Source organism: Pseudorca crassidens, chromosome 2, assembly GCF_039906515.1.
Source record: "Pseudorca crassidens isolate mPseCra1 chromosome 2, mPseCra1.hap1, whole genome shotgun sequence".
Taxonomy (NCBI): domain Eukaryota; kingdom Metazoa; phylum Chordata; class Mammalia; order Artiodactyla; family Delphinidae; genus Pseudorca; species Pseudorca crassidens.
This window is the reverse complement of record NC_090297.1, coordinates 144,294,952-144,310,884: the sequence shown is the minus strand read 5'-3', so window position 1 is coordinate 144,310,884 and position 15,933 is coordinate 144,294,952. Positions and strand designations below refer to the sequence as shown.

The 15,933-nt window shown below is 49.7% G+C and overlaps 1 protein-coding gene across 1 annotated transcript; it reads left to right on the top strand.

Annotated features, from left to right (window-relative positions):
- Positions 1–4,989: 4,989 nt before the first annotated feature.
- On the top strand, positions 4,990–15,874 carry NENF (neudesin neurotrophic factor). Its single transcript, XM_067729016.1, has 4 exons — positions 4,990–5,363; positions 13,262–13,322; positions 14,517–14,620; positions 15,575–15,874. The coding sequence occupies exons 1-4, from the start codon at positions 5,187–5,189 to the stop codon at positions 15,749–15,751; spliced, it is 519 nt and encodes a 172-aa protein (XP_067585117.1). The 5' UTR covers positions 4,990–5,186; the 3' UTR covers positions 15,752–15,874.
- The last annotated feature ends 59 nt before the right edge of the window (positions 15,875–15,933 follow it).

The following is a 15,933-nucleotide window of genomic DNA, read 5'->3' as shown; positions in this document are numbered from 1 at the left end:
AGGAAGCTTGGCCTTGTATGTTATAACCATAGTTATAAGCACGTTCGTGCCCATTATGCCTTTCATCCTGCGAGGAACCCTGTAAAGAGTACATTTTTCTCTCTGTTTTACAGGTGAGGAAACTGAGGTACCTTGTTTCAGAAGGGATGGGGAGAAGGCCATAAACAAGTGAAGATTATTTAATCCAGGAACAGACGACAAAATCCAAGTTCTTTCCATTATTCCTGGGCCAGACACTTGGAGTCAGGACTTCTAGATTCCTGTCCTGGCTCTGCCCTTCTCCCACAGGTCTTGTAATACTCTGAGCCATCCTCTGTTCACCTTAGAATGCAACTGCTAAACCCTGCCCTGCTTCACAGGTCCTTATTTGAGCCAAAACAGGTCCTGCAGCAAAACCCAAAGGTGCTGTTCACAGTAGCAAAAGCCTCGTGCCCTGAATGTGGTGGAAAATTGGGTGTTTGCCCTGTGGCAGGGTGGACCCACATCATCCCCTCTTCCTGCTGCCTGAACAGCTGTTCTGTGTGGCTGCCCTGGGCTGCTTAGTAGTGAAGCAGATAGAGGTTGCCTATGCCTTGGTGAATGCTGCTCTGTGTTCCGGGCAGCTGCAACTCTGCAAACCCCTGCACTCAGGGCCTCTTCCCTCCTCAGTGGCAACCATAGTAGCACCAACCACATCAGAGCAGCCTGGACCTTCAGAGTGTTAGTACTGGGAGGCCTCCACCACCTCTTCTGACCACCCTACCCCAGCCCAGACCCTCTGCTCTCACATCTATTAAATGGGACAATATATATAGCACCTAACACATTGTAGGCATTCAGCAAATGTTTGTTAAATTTATGAATGGAACACTTATTGCATCCATTTCAGTTAACAGTTGCTTACCAAAACAAATAAACAACAACAAACAATTCATTGAATTACTTACTGCTTTACTACAAGGGAGGTTGATAGAACAAGTCACACAATCATAGAAATTTAGAACTAGAAGGAACCAGAGAAATCTAGTCCAGCCCTATCATTTCTCTCTACTCTTTGTTGGTATGAGCAAACTGGAAAATTATGGGCTCCCACATTTGAAGGAGATACTGACAAATACAATACCTGACATGGTTTAACAAATACAGTGTGCCAGGCACTGGGATATAGACATGAATAGGGTACTCCAAGGTCCTTGCTCTTGTGACTCTTCCATGCTAGAGTCGAGAAACAGACCTTGAACACGTTAATAGAATTTTCTGTACTTGCTGTCCCCAAGTCCTTTCCTCCCATTTCCACATGAGCACACACCAATCAGGCTTTTATGTTCTCCACTCCACTGAAACGGTGCTTATTAAGGTTACAAATGACCTCTGCGTTGTCAAATCAGATGGCCATTTCCCTATCCTCCTCTCGATCTATCAGCAGTACTGGACTCAGGTCATCCTCCCTCTTCCTTGTACACTTTCCTCCCCTGGCTTCAGGACACCACACGCTCCCACTTTGCTTCCCACGTCACTTGCTCCTCCTTCTCCAGTCTCCTTTGCTGGTTTCTCCTCATCCCCTCAACTCTACAGGGTCGCCTTCCTCAAGCTAGGTCTCTGATCTTTCTACTCACTCCCTAGGGACTAATAAAGTGGTCTCCTCTAGTCTCATGGCTTGAATTACCATCTACATCCTGAGGATTCCCGTTATGGGTTGAACTGCGTTCCCCAAAAAGATACGTTGAAGTCCCAACCCCTGGTACCTCAGAATGTGACCTTCCTTGGAAATAGAATTGTGGCAGATGTCATTAGTTGAGGTCACACTAAGCAAGGTGATCCCTTCGCCTGTTATAACCTGTGAATTTACAGGAAGATGGAAAACGATAGGAAGGTAGACACACAGGGTAAATGCCCTGTGATGACAGAAGCAGAGATTGCAGTGATGAAGCTGTAGGCCACTCACTTCCTCACCATCTACAGGTCTTTCTCGCAACATCACCTTATCAGCAATGCCTCCTCTGAAGCACCCTGCAAACACCATTGCCAGCTCGTGCCCCTACACTGCTTTATATTTCTCCCTAGCATGTACCACCTTCTGACTTTCATTTTCAGTCTCCCTGCACTAGAATATAAGGTCCGTGAAGGCAGGGTGCTTATGTGTCTTGTTCATTGCTATATCCCAGTGCCTCCAACAGCGCCTGGCAGTTACTGGTACTCAACGAGTAGTTTAGTAAATAAACGAACAAAATAATTTCACATAGTGACAAGAGCTCTAAAGAAAGGAAAAGGGACCACGTGACAGCACGTGATAGGGCAGCTGTGGAGGGAGGTGCTGATTGTGGGGAGTCAAGAGAGGCCTCAAGATGGTAGTTACTTGTGAGTTGAGACCTGAGTGACAAGAGGGTCATGACGACCTGCACCCCAGGCCCATGATGACCTGCACCCCAGGAAGAGGGCACCGGTACAGTACAGAGGCCCAGGCTGGGACCCAAGCAGAAGGCAATGTGGCTGGAGGGGACCGATGGAGGGGCACTTAGGAGACAGAGTCAGAGGGGCAGGCAGAGGCCAGATCCTGGAGACTGGGTTGTGCTGATCCTGGGCTTGTTTGCTCTCAGATCCCATTCTCACCTCTCCTGCTCAGCTCTCGGTTACCGGGGCTGGCCCTGAAGGCTGGGTTTCCACTGGGTTCAGTCGAAGCACTGCTCGGAGACTGGAGGGGATCTGCGCAAGGGGGAAGCCAAGGTTTTTCCTTCCCTTGCTCTCTGCCCCTGGCAGCTTCCCTTCCATAGCTCTAGCCCCTGATGCAAAGGTTTTTTGGTGGTTGTAGCTTCGGTTAGGTGACCCAGGCTCCTAAACTCTAAAAACACCAGGATGTTGCCAATCTTCCTGCTTTGCTAATCTCTGGGCTCCCTCGGGGTTGCTTCTCAGCCTCTTGCATCACCTATGTAACCAACTCCCTGCATTACAGCCATTCTGTTTTACTTAGATTAGTTTCTGTTTTCCTTGCAGATAACTTACTGATTCATTTGGAAAAATGAAGCTGGGTTCAAGTAGGGAAGGGCAATCAGGGGGATGCCTGGAGAAATCCAAGGGCATATGAGCACGCTATTAAATTATAGACTCACACTCAGTGTCTCAGGGACGAGGAAGCTAGATCTGATCAGTAGAAATTATAGGGAGTTTCTTTTGGCTCAGAGCAGTTCCTAACAAATCCAGCTGCAGGGACAGAAAGGGCTCAAGCAGAGAAGCAGCACCCTGTATGCCAAGGAACAGGATGCCTCAGGAAGAGGGTGATATTCTAAGGGTTTAGAAGAGCCTCTTCTAATCTGGAAACCCTGTGACGTGGTGTAATGTGGATACGGCACAGCTTACACAGCTTTTCACATCCATACCATTTTTACTTTTGACACAGCCCTATCCAGGAGGCAGGCTGGTACATTACTGATGTGGAAATTAAGATTCAGACGATTTGTGGACAGACCCTGTTTAGGCTGCTCTGCACTAGAAGCCCATTCTGTTGAAGTACATGGATGAGAAGGTGCAGTCACTGAGAGGAGGTGTAGCCTGGCGGTCAGGGGCTCTGGGACACAGGGCGTGTGCTCGAGTCTTGGCTCTGCCACCTACTGTGTGACCTTGAGCAAGGCACCTAAGGTCTGTGTACTTCAGCTTCATCATCTGTAAAATGGGTGATAATATTTCTTACTTCCTAGAGCTACAGTGAGGATTAAATGAGATAATACACGTAAAAGTGCTTGGCACACAGCAAGCCTATCTTTGGTGGCCGGTTCTCCCAACCACAAAATCTTGGCAAACCCCAAGAACTCAGTCCTTGGTCCTCCCTCCTTCCGATCCACGTGCTGCTCCTTGACAATCTCATCCATTCTGTGGCTTTAAATGAAACCTATATGCCAAGGATTCCAAAATTTATATCTCTAGCCTGGAACTCTTCCTCCAATTCCAGACTCATATAGCCAACTGTCTACCTGATCCTTCCACTTGGCTATCTAAGTGTTCTCAAACTGAACAAGCCTGATCTTGATCTTCCCCAAGACCTGCTCCTACCTCTCTCCTTATCTCAGTAAGTGGCAACCCCATCCTTCCAGCTGCCCAGGCCAAAACCCTCAGGGTCATCCTTGGTTCCTCTCTGTCTCTCAGACCCCATGTCTTGTCTGTCAGCAAATCCTGCCAGCTACACCTTCAGAACAAATCCGTGATCCACCCACTTCTCACCACGTCCCTGGCTACCACCTGGGGCCAAACCGTCTTCATCTCTCACCTGGATTATAACAGTAGCTCCCTGCTTCAGTCCTTGACCTCCCCTCCTACCCCTCTTCCCTCCTCGCTGTTCCTCCAACAAGCCGGGCACTATCCTTCCTCAGCATTTAAGCAGTTTTCCCTTTGCAGGGATTGTCCTCCCCCAGGTTACCTCCCTCACCTCCTGTAGATGTTCATACAAATACTGCCTTCTCATTGGGGCCTTCCCTGGTCAGCCTATTTAAAATTGCAACTCCCAATGCTCCCTATCCCTTTGCCCACTTTATTTTTCTCCCTAGCATTCATCACCATCTAACATACTACTTATGTATCGTGTTTGTCTATTTCGCCCATAGAATGTAAGCTCCATGGGGCGTGGATCTGTCTTGTTCAGCGATGTGCCTCCAGTGACCTGGTACATGGAGGCCCTCAAAAAGTATTTGCTGAATAAATCCGTGAAGAAATCCTTGCACAAATGTTAGCTATAATTATTTCAGTGCATGTCTTGTGCCCTACCCTCTGCAAAAATCCTTTGGGGACTCGAAATTTAAACACAACTGGGAAGAAAAAAAAATCAGCCAAAAGTAAAAGTGAATTAATAAAGTTGGGGTCCTAGGTTGTAAATCTCTCTTCCTAGGTGCTGGAATGTTGGCTGTGTCAACTCTGTACCTAATCAAGGAACTGCTGTAACAGACGCCACTGTTTGGCGCAACTTTCAGTGCGCAGTCTGGAGTCGGGAGCCCCCAGAATCCTAGCTCCAAGTTTCCGGCTTCGGCGTCCCAGCGGCCGAGCACAGCCCGCAGCGCGTGGAAGGCGCGGAGTCCGGCTCCTGGCTCCCGGCTCCCGGCTCCCGGCTCCGGGGCCTCCGGGTGCCGGGCGGGCGCGCGCGGGGAGGGGTTCCGGGGCCAAGGGGCGCGCGCGCGCGGGCCCCGCCGCCCAGGCCGCCGCAGGCCCAATTCGGTGGGCTCACCATGACAGGCCCCGCGCCCGGGCGGCGGCTGCGGTGGCTGGCCGCGCTGGCCCTGGTCCTGGCGCTGGCCGCGGGGCTCCTCCCAGCCGGGGCCGGGCAGGCGCCGCGCCCTGCCGAGCGGGGTCCTCCGGTGCGGCTCTTCACGGAGGAGGAGCTGGCCCGCTACGGCGGGGAGGAGGTGAGCGGGGAAGCGCCGGCCCAGGGACCGGGCCGAGTCCCGGAGGAGGGGATCCCAGGAAGCCGCGGAGAGGGAGGAGGGGATCCCAGGAAGCCGCGGCGCCGAGGGGAGGCCTCGGGGAGAGGCGCGGGCCTCGGCGGGCGCCCCCTCCCGGAGCCCCGGCTCCGAGCTGGGCGCGAAGCCTGCCGGGCTCCTCTCTCCAGGCCTGGATCGCCGCCTGGGGACAGGGGGGCAGTCCCCAGCACTCGGGGCTCCCTGCTTCCGCCTTCCCCAGCCAGAGCACCCCACCCCGCGCTTCGTCCTCTCTTCCCGAGAGCTGTTTCCTAGACTTTTGGCCGGCGGTCTGTACACGAACCTCAGAACTTTTTTGTTTTAAATGTAAGCATCAGCTGCGGGCACACACTTCTGCCCGCTCCTGGGGGGAGTGGGGGGAGAGGGAGAGAGGGAAGCAAGGCCTGCTCCCCGGGTTAGGCGGGAATGGGGGCAGGCCCATGGTTGATCCAAACTTTCCCTGCACTTTGCCTTCTTCATTTACCGTGCCCCTCTGCAGCTGACTCCTCACACTGGCTCTTAATAGCCGTGCTCTTGAGGCTGAGCCAGAGCTGGGGGAGAGGGCAGGGGGGGAGATCGGAGGTTAGAGACAACGATGACCCCCAACCCCAGACGCACCCACTTCAGTCCACATCGGTCAGCAGTCTGGACGTGTCTAGGATATTCCTCACAGCCATCTGACCATTCGGGTTGTTGGGGCCCAGTGCGATGGCCCTGGAGGGTGGGAACAGGATGCTGCACATGGGAAGGGCCATGGAGCTGATATTGGATCAGGAGGTGGGGGGAACAGTTTGGTGGGGAAATCAGGGAATTACAGCATTTCAGAGTTGATAGGAATCAACCTCCTGCTTTTACAGGTGAGGAAACTGAGGCATGCCACCAGTTAGTGGTAGAACAAGGAAGGAACCTAATATTCTCTTGTTAAAACACTCTGGTGTGGGCTCCCTAACCCCCAAGTTAAGTAGCCTTAGCTGGACTAGTTTCTCCAGGGGGATTTAGAAACCTGGCCCTCAGGCAGTGGTGCTAGTTTGGGCATCACTGTAAAGAGAGGTTGGTTAGAAGCCTGAGTCATTGAGAACACAGAAGGAGGGAGACAGGTATGTGACTGGATGTTAAGGGACACCATCTTCTGGAGCAGCAGGGAACCAGATGGTACTGGGTTAGGGAACCTGTGCAGAAAAGAGTTAACATAACAGGCCCGCAGTCCTTAGAAAGGCCTTGGCTGATGTCTGGATTTCCAGGGTGTTCTGCATTTCCCTAACAGATAAAGGTGGCTCGGTCTGGGCTCTTCGTAGAAACTGTGCATTCATGTTGAACACTGCTAGGCAGAGAGGGCCTGCATGGCTGGTCCCCAGTAAAAACGTTGGGCTCTGAGTCTCTCATGGGCTTCCCTGGGCAAAAACATTGCACACGTGTTGCTGCATTTTGTTGCCAGGGAAAGAATGTGCTCTGTGGGGCCCCTCATGGGAGGCAGACAGTGTAAGGAAGTCCACAGGTACATAGATTCCTCTAGACTCTACCTGTGTCCTTTCCCCTATGACCCTTACTACATCACTGTAATAAAACATAGCTCTGAGTACAATTATATGCTAAGTTCCATGAGTACTCGTGAATCTCCAAATGGGGGGGTAATCTTGGGGACCCCCAGCACAGAGTCCAAGGGAAGAGAGAATTCCTAGTGGAGACTGCATGCAGCAGCCATGCCCAGGGTTCAGGATGAGGACTGAGAAAAGACCCTTGGCTTTTTTATGCTGATATTATTGATTGATATCAACTGCCAGAAGGAGAGAGGGAGGCTTGAGATGGAAGTGGGTTAAGGAAAGAATTGTTTGGGGTGTGGCGCCCAGAGGATGTCTGCAGGCAGAGAGAGTGAGAGAGGAGAGAGGCAGTTGAGCGCAGCTGGTTAGAGCTGCCCTGTGCTGAGGTTTGCCCTAGATGGTTCTGGTTTATGCCTATTGTCCTGGGATAATTATCATTATTATTATTTTTTGCGGTACATGTGCCTCTCACTGTTGTGGCCTCTCCCATTGCGGAGCACAGGCTCTGGATGCGCAGGCTCAGCGGCCATGGCTCACGGGCCCAGCCGCTCCGCGGCATATGGGATCTTCCCGGACCAGGGCACGAACCTGTGTTCCCTGCATCAGCAGGCGGACTCTCAACCACTGCGCCACCAGGGAAGCCCTGGGATAATTATTAATAGCACCACCTTTCACTCTCAGAAGTGTTACCGTTTGTATAATACATTATACAAATAGTATAGTTAGAGCGTTATGCCTTTGAATCATATCTGGGTTTGAGTCCCTTTGGGCAAATAGCTAAACCTGTTGGAGTCTCAATTTTCTATTTTCATCTGTGGTACTTGTTATCAGTCAGGGTTCCACCAGAAACAGAACCAGTGAAAAAAATATATATATGGGTATGTTTTTAATTGCAAGAATTGGTTCATGTGATCATGCAGGCTGGCTAAGTAAGTCTGAAATGCATAGGGCAGGCTGTCAGGAAGGGCAGGCCGGAAACCCTTGGCAGGAGCAATGCTGCAGCCCACAGGTGGAATTTCTTCTTCCTCGGGGAAACGTGAATTCTGTTCTTAAGGCCTTTCAACTGATGGCTCACCTAGATTATCCAGGATAATCTCCTTTACACAAAGTCAACTGATTGTAGATATTAATCACATCCACAAAATACCTCCACAGCAATACCTAGATAAGTGCTGAATAACTGGATACTGTTGCCTATCCAAATTGACACATAAAACTGACCGTGATAATGGCTACAGGATAAGAGTTCCTACTCTACATAGGGGTTTTGTGAGGATTAAATGAGATGGCGATATGCAAAGTGCATAGCGTAGTAGGCCTAGTGTAGTCTTAGCATAGTAAGCCTTAATCAATCTTAGCTGCTATTATTTTTATTAGCTTATTATTAAAGATACAAACAAGAGGCACTATAACAGGCCCATAATCCTCTTATGCAATTCAGAAATCAGGTAAGCTCTGAAAAGCAGAAGGTTTTTTGTTTTTGGCCGCGCCGCTGTGCATCAGGCCGGTTCTTAGTTCCCCAACAAGGGATCGAACCCGTGCCCCCTGCATTGGGAGCGCAGATTCTTAATCACTGGACCGCCAGGGAAGTCCCAGAAGGTTTTTTCTTTTTTACGTCATTTGACAGCAAAACCCTGCCTGATCTGAACTCCTTTGGTGATGGAACCTTGTTGGAGCTACATGAGTCTATTTATAGTCTTTATTTATCCTACTTAGTGTGAATATCCATGTTTATGCTTTACTGTGGAAATATTGATAGAGATGACGATGGGGTGCTGCCTCAGACCCCGGTAGGTGTTCTGGCATGTGCCCCATAACACCTTTCTAAAATCTGACAAACTCTGAATTCTAAAACACATCTGACCCCCAAGGGTTTCTGCTATGGGATTGTGGACCTTGTATAACAAGTCGTTCTGAAACAACTAGCTATGAATTCTCATTTCTGTTATAATCCTTTTGGACGAGAGCCAAGGCAGACCCACCTGTTCCACATTCTGCTGCCTGGTTTGTGGTGAGAGCTCGCGCACCCCGACAGGAAGCTGCCTAGTATCTTCAGGGGACGCTTCAGATTGGAAATCACGAAAGACAGGGGTCCCGGCTGCTGGTGTCTTTCACCGAACCTACTGTGTTCTGGATCTACTGCACGAGGCCCTGTGCTCCTTTATCCCTTTCGGGCAGTTTAGGTTGTCAGAGTGATCCACAGTGTGGCTCCCTGAATCATTCCCACGTGGGAGTGTGAAGATAGCTACACGTGTGCTTCCGGCATGAATTAGTCCTCTTGGAATACCTGCTGAAATCCGGCCTCCCCGGTGCCTCTTCAAAGCCCATTCTCCCAGTAATCCTAGTAAGGCTTGCAAAGAGGAGGTCATTTCAGGGACCTTTCCTGTAGATAACACACAGATCACAGAGTAAGCATGTTGAACAAAAATGAACGTAGGTTGAGAAAGGTCACATGTGTCCAGAGGGCCTTCCTGTGGACCCTGATTTCTTCAGCTGCCCTTATAACTAGAGAGATTGATCACATGTTTTCATTGGCAGCTTTCGCCATGTCACATCAGCTGTTCTTTTAGCAGGGCTTCACTGTTTACAAATTATATAGGTCAAAGACTGGCGTTCAAGTTTTCGACAAGGACGAATGTCACGGGAAGGGCTTTAGAATCAAACAGGTGTGAGTCTGAATTCTGGCTGTTTATTTACCAGCAGAGAAACTGTTGGCAAGTTATTTAAACTCTAAGCCTGTTTCTCCATCTACAAAACAGGTATAGTAATACCTTTTCCAGAAGGTCATTGTAAAAATTGACCTAAGTGACATCCGTTAGTATAAGTAAACATGTATAACATATGGAGAGAACCTAGCACAGTGGAATCTCAGTAAATATGAATTTCTCTGCCCTCCCTTTGATCACACCTGAAATATATTAATTGTCCTGAATTATAAGCCTCTAGTAACCAGCATGAGTGGCTGAGGGCCCAGCCCAGGCAACATGAGCAAAATAATATTCTTGTATGACTTACCCTCACATCGAGCTTTTAGAATAGAAAAACAGCATAAATCACAAGCCATTCGTGAGTTTGGTCATCGTTCTCCCTCGGGAAATAAATGTGTGGCAGGACTGGCGGGGAGAGGTGTATATATCCCTTCTTTGCTGCTGGCATTCTAACCTGTATGTCAGACGCTGGAATCTGCAGAATTTTCCCCAACGGAGACGAGTCACTGGCACGTGAATGTTATTTTCCCCTGCCTTAGCGATGGAGGAAAAAGGCGGGGGAGGTTTGGTTTATTAAGGAAAGCAGATGTCATGAAGCAGTTAGCTTTGGGGTAGGGCGGCTGGGGTGACTTCGAGGGTTCTCTTTGGTCCCGAGCAAATGTCATCCTCCACCCTCCAAGGGCAAAACTGACTTTTGCTATCCTCAGAAAATATGTTTTCTGCCTTACTTGCACCGTAGGATACCAAATGCAGGGAGGGGAGGGCCGCCTGCCCCCATACCCCCAGCATGACTTCTGGGCCTGGAACCAGATGTCTGTATTTAACAAACACTTAATATAGAGCCAACTCTGCCAAGCACCGTCCTAACCACTTTAAAGCATTTAATGATGACCCGTGAGGAAGGAGCTATTATTGTCATCTCATTTTTCAGGTGAGGAAGGAGCCATAGGGCGGTTGAGTAACTTGCCCAAGGTTACACAGCTAGTGAGTAAAAGAGGTGGACCAGGCTGTGCTTTCTCCAGTTTGTACAAACGAAATGAACCCCCAAGAGCCTCCCTTTCCATCACTCCAGGCAGTGACCTTTTCGGGGGTATATTGGTTCAGCTAAGAAGAAGGTATCAGAGGGCAAGCATGACCAGAAATGTTGTTTACCTTCTGAGTTTATTTAGGGCAACCCTGGACCCTGAGCTTACCCAAGGCCCCTCTAGGCTTTAGGGTTATTCTTTGTAAATGGAATTTGTCTGTGCTCACTCACCAGCTCTCCCTGGAATCTGTACTAAGGGGGGATGGGGTGACATTTGTTTTCTGCTTTTCTAAAACTTAATAGTGAAGAGTAGGGCTTCCCTGGTGGCGCAGTGGTTGAGAGTCTGCCTGCCGATGCAGGGGACACAGGGTCGTGCCCCGGTCCGGGAAGATCCCACATGCCGTGGAGCGGCTGGGCCCGTGAGCCATGGCCGCTGAGCCTGCACGTCCGGAGCCTGTGCTCCGCAACAGGAGAGGCCACAACAGTGAGAGGCCCGCGTACGGCAAAAAAAAAAAAAAAAAAAAAAGTAGTGAAGAGTAGGACTTGTACTTCTTCTGAAAGAATCATTCTGGACAGACAATAAAGAATATACAGACAGTGAAGGCTGTTGGATAGAGGCAGGTGAGTAAAGAGGTGAAACCACCCTCTCTAATTATACAATAAAATGACGGCTTGCAGACGTTTTGGCTGTGTTAAATGTATTTTGCATCCTACCCTGGTGTACACACACACACAACTGAAACAAAAGTGCCGTGAAACTATGCTCATTCTTACTATGTGTGAAGCACTCTAATGTTTTCTAGTTTCTGCTCTATTTTGAACTTTGTTTTTCCTATTTCATTTTTTTTAAGCCTATTGATAAATCACTAAATTGATTCCATGACCCACTAATGTTACCAATGCCAACTGCAGTTAGAAAAACATGGCCTTAGACCACTGGAGGGCCCAGGTATTTCTGCAGAAGAAAACGTCTGTAGTCGTTTCTCTCCTTTTCAAGAAGAGTCACCGGTGAGGAACTTCTGCTCTGTCCCCAGCCTCTGTTGCAGGGTCTGAGGGTGCTGGAGGCCCAGGAGTTCCCGCCTTCCTGCCTGCACCCAGGCTCCAGGGCTCTCCCAGGTGTGGAAGAGGCCCTCCTTCCTCTGCCGCACTGCTCTGGTATCCCTTTGTCATGGTAGCTCACGTGGCACTCTCTCCTGGCCCTGCTTGGCCACAGGTAGGGAGGAAGGCCAGATGGCCAAGCAAGCCCAAAACCCAGAGGAAAGATAAAGGCCCTGCCTCACTGATGCAGGTGACTCCCCTGGTTCCCTAACATTTGGGTACCTCCAACCCACTCACTCCCTGTGTCTTTCTTCGTGGCCCTGGGTCTTTTGAATGAATTTCCCAGGACACCCACCCTCTCCTGGTCCCAGGCAAGAGCACTGTCCTCGTGCTGTGTGCCCCCTGGTGGGGCAGGCCAGAGAGGGGACTGAGCTTTGGATTCCTGGGCTCCAGATTCCAGAAACTGCTTTCCCTCTGATTTGCTCTGTGACTCTGGGTAGGTCTCCTAATCTCCCCAGGCCTGGATGATGAAGGTGCATTTGTAAAACGAAGCTGTTAGACAGATTATCTTCAAGGCCTCTTCTGATTTTAACTTAAAATTCCTCCAGAGTCCTTATCTGTCGCTTGGGAATTACATTTTTTTCTATCTTTCCTTTTGTATACCCAGGAATATAGGAAAAAATAAAGTGTAAGAGCCAAGGAACTGCAAGGAAACAGTATTGCTTGTATATTTCTAGCACCCTAAATGGCTTTTTGAAGGACAAACTGGTAAAATATAAAGAGTGATTTTGTTGTTCATCTACTTATATTCAATATATTGAAATAGGCCTCAAGGAGATAACAAATTAGAAAGTACCTTGTAGAAAGATATTCGTAATGCAACCGTTTATAGTTCTCAGGAATTGGAAATGATCCAAAATAGAATAGCTACACAAACAGGTACACAGCATCACTAAAATAAAATAGAACTGTTTAAGTGACAGCTGTTTTGGTTATTTCAATACATGAAAATGTTTGTATGAACTAATATTACCTGTAGGAAGCAAAATATTGATATAAAATAAATCATTTACACTGATTACCTCCATGTATGTACATTGATGAAGATGAAATTTGGATTGATTTAATTTTTTTTTCTTCCTGGCCATGCCACGCGGCATGCGGGATCTTAGTTCCCCAGACAGGGATCGAACCCATGCCCCCTGCATTGGGAGCGTGGAGTCTTAATCACTGGACCGCCGGGGAAGTCCCATGGACTGATTTAAGTAATCCATTTAATATTCTTTTGAGTTTTTATCTGTACGGAGCTGCTTCAGTTCCTGGGAAAGGTATTGCCATAGGCTTGTCATGATGCTTCGTGACTTTTCCAGGTTTTTGTGAGTGGGCATGACATTGCGCAGGTGGGGCGAGCTCCCTGAGGACCGGCTTGTAACTTCACCCGCCACCCTCTGCACCAGCTGTGATGGGAAGAGATTTTACTCACTTGAACTGGCGGAGCTGGGCTCTTTGTCTCCTCACAGCTTCTCTCCTGCTTCCTAGGAAGATCAGCCCATCTACATGGCAGTCAAAGGGGTGGTGTTCGATGTCACTTCTGGAAAGGGTAAGTGGCTTGGCTTTATGAATCCTTACCTCTGGGGAGCGTGGCAGCCTGAGTGGGTGCTGGAGGTGTGAGGGAAGGGAGGGAATGCTGGGCAGGTCCTTCCCCCCGCCCCAGAATGAGTTCACAATCTTTGTCAGTGAGGTACTTCAACAGTATTTTTCTAATGATGTCATGCTCTGCTCAAAAGCCTTCCGTGGCTGCCTGTTGCCTATTGAATCAAAGTCAAACTGGATGATTTACCCTAGATAAAGCAGTGAGAGGAAAAGTATTACTTAGCAAAGAGTCGTGATCCTAGAACATTATAGAACGTTTTAGTGCCATCTCATGTTTTCCGTAATGGAAACTACAACTGACATCGTGGAAGTAGTCTTGTAATGGTTCATTGTTTATCTGATACCAAACAAAAGATGTATGGAAGTAGACTTGGCTTCCATGAACATTTAGGAAGACAGGACACTTTTCTTGTTTACATTTTTTTTAAATATTTATTTATTTGGTTGCACTGGGTCTTCGTTGCGGCAGGCGGGCTCCTTAGTTGTGGCTCGCCTGCGGCATGTGAACTGTTAGTTGCAACATGCATGTGGGATCTAGTTCTCTGACCAGGGATGGAACCTGGGCCCCCTGCATTGGGAGCGTGGAGTCTTACCTACTGCACCACAAGTAGGAAGTCCCTCTTGTTTACATTTTAAATTTTTTTTTTTTTTTTTTTTCTGTACGCGGGCCCCTCACTGTTGTGGCCTCCCCCGTTGCGGAGCACAGGCTCCGGACGCGCAGGCTCAGCGGCCATGGCTCACGGGCCCAGCCGCTCCACGGCATGTGGGATCTTCCCGCACCAGGGCATGAACCCGCGTCCCCCACATCGGCGGGCGGACTCTCAACCACTGCGCCACCAGGGAAGCCCCATTTTAAATATTTTTAAGGGATTATTTTCATTCTGTATTAAAAAGAAAAAAATCACCTCTCAGCCCAGCACGTGTGACTTATTCCATATTCTGAATTAGCGCAATCCAGTGGGAAGGCTGGGGGCGGCTTATTGGACTTCCCATCCTCACTGATGTCCCTCTCCTCAGCTGAGCCTTTGCAGGATTGGGTGGGGTGGGGTGGGGTCTCAGAAGCCCCGCCCCGTGCCGTGTACAGGCTCCTGGCTGCTCTGTGCACATGCACTCACGTCTTCTTCCTTCCTCCCCACTACAGAGTTTTACGGACGAGGAGCCCCCTACAATGCCTTGACCGGGAAGGACTCCACCAGAGGGGTGGCCAAGATGTCCCTGGATCCTGCAGACCTCACCCACGACACTGTGAGCCAGATAATGAGCCTCTGTCAAAGTGTCCCACCTCCTTGGCCATGGCCTTTTTTCTTCCCCACGCCCCACCTCTGGGCAGTAGCAAAGCTTCCTAACTAGTCTGTATACTGTTCCAGAGGTAGCCAGTTGTTTTCTTAAAGTAGATATCTGCCTGTGCCCCTCCTGCTCCAAAACGTTCCGGGGCTCCCCACTGCCTGCAGAGTCAAGTGTGAACTCTTGTGAACTTGAGATCAAACTCAGTTGATCTTCAGAGTTTGGCTCCAGGCTGCCCTGGCTGCCCCATCCCCCTGACAGTCTGCACCTGCCACCCCCCAGCCTCTGATAGCTTTGCTGTTAGTCTCTGAGACCCGCTTTCCAGGCCACTACCGGTAGCTCAGGGGAGGAACAGGGTGGGAGAGCAGAGTCTCCACCGTGCTCATATTTCTGTGAAGGAGAAAATAGCATTAACAAAAACCATTTCGGGGGTCTAAGTAATCCCAACAGAAAGGCTGGCATTCACCCCCTGTTGTGCTCAGGTGAGTCACACTCTTAAGCTGCAACGTTACAGAAACAAATCAAGAAACTACAGAGAGGGGGAAGGGTGTGTAAATCTGTAAGGGGAGGAGTGTAGAGGGCAGGGGACTTAATCGCGCAGGAGGAGGTGGTTGCAGACCGCAGAGCGCCCCCCGACGCCGACCAGGCTGGGGGTTCTCTGGAGTCTAATTCCTACATCAGTCAGACCACAAACACGGTGCAGCCATTGCACCCCCCACACGTAACCTCCGCAACACACACGCACACACAGGGCTGTCTCGAAAAAATTGTCCACGATTTGTTTTCTGAAACACTTTTTCCCTCGCATTAGGGGACGTGGGGCGAGTAAAGTCGGGGTAGGGGCTGGCGAGAAGCCGGTGGCAAGCACGAGTCACTCATTCCTACCCCTGTATTTCTTGGGCTTTTCTCCCCAAGACGGGCCTCACATCCGAGGAGCTGGAATCCCTGGATGATGTCTTCACCAAAGTGTACAAAGCCAAATATCCCATCGTTGGCTACACAGCCCGAAGAATCCTCAACGAGGACGGCAGCCCCAACCTGGACTTCAAGCCTGAAGACCAGCCCCATTTCGACATAAAGGACGAGTTCTGATCTGCAGGAGACCGTTCTCAGGGGGGTGAGGCAGGGAGACACTCAGATGCAAACTCTCCTGCAAAACAGGCTGCTGGGGCCTCTGGTCACCGGATCTGAATAAAGCAGACATTTAACCTGGAACACTGAATGCCCTTTATTGCCCTTGGTCCACTGTTCTACCCACCTGGGTATCCTGCCCG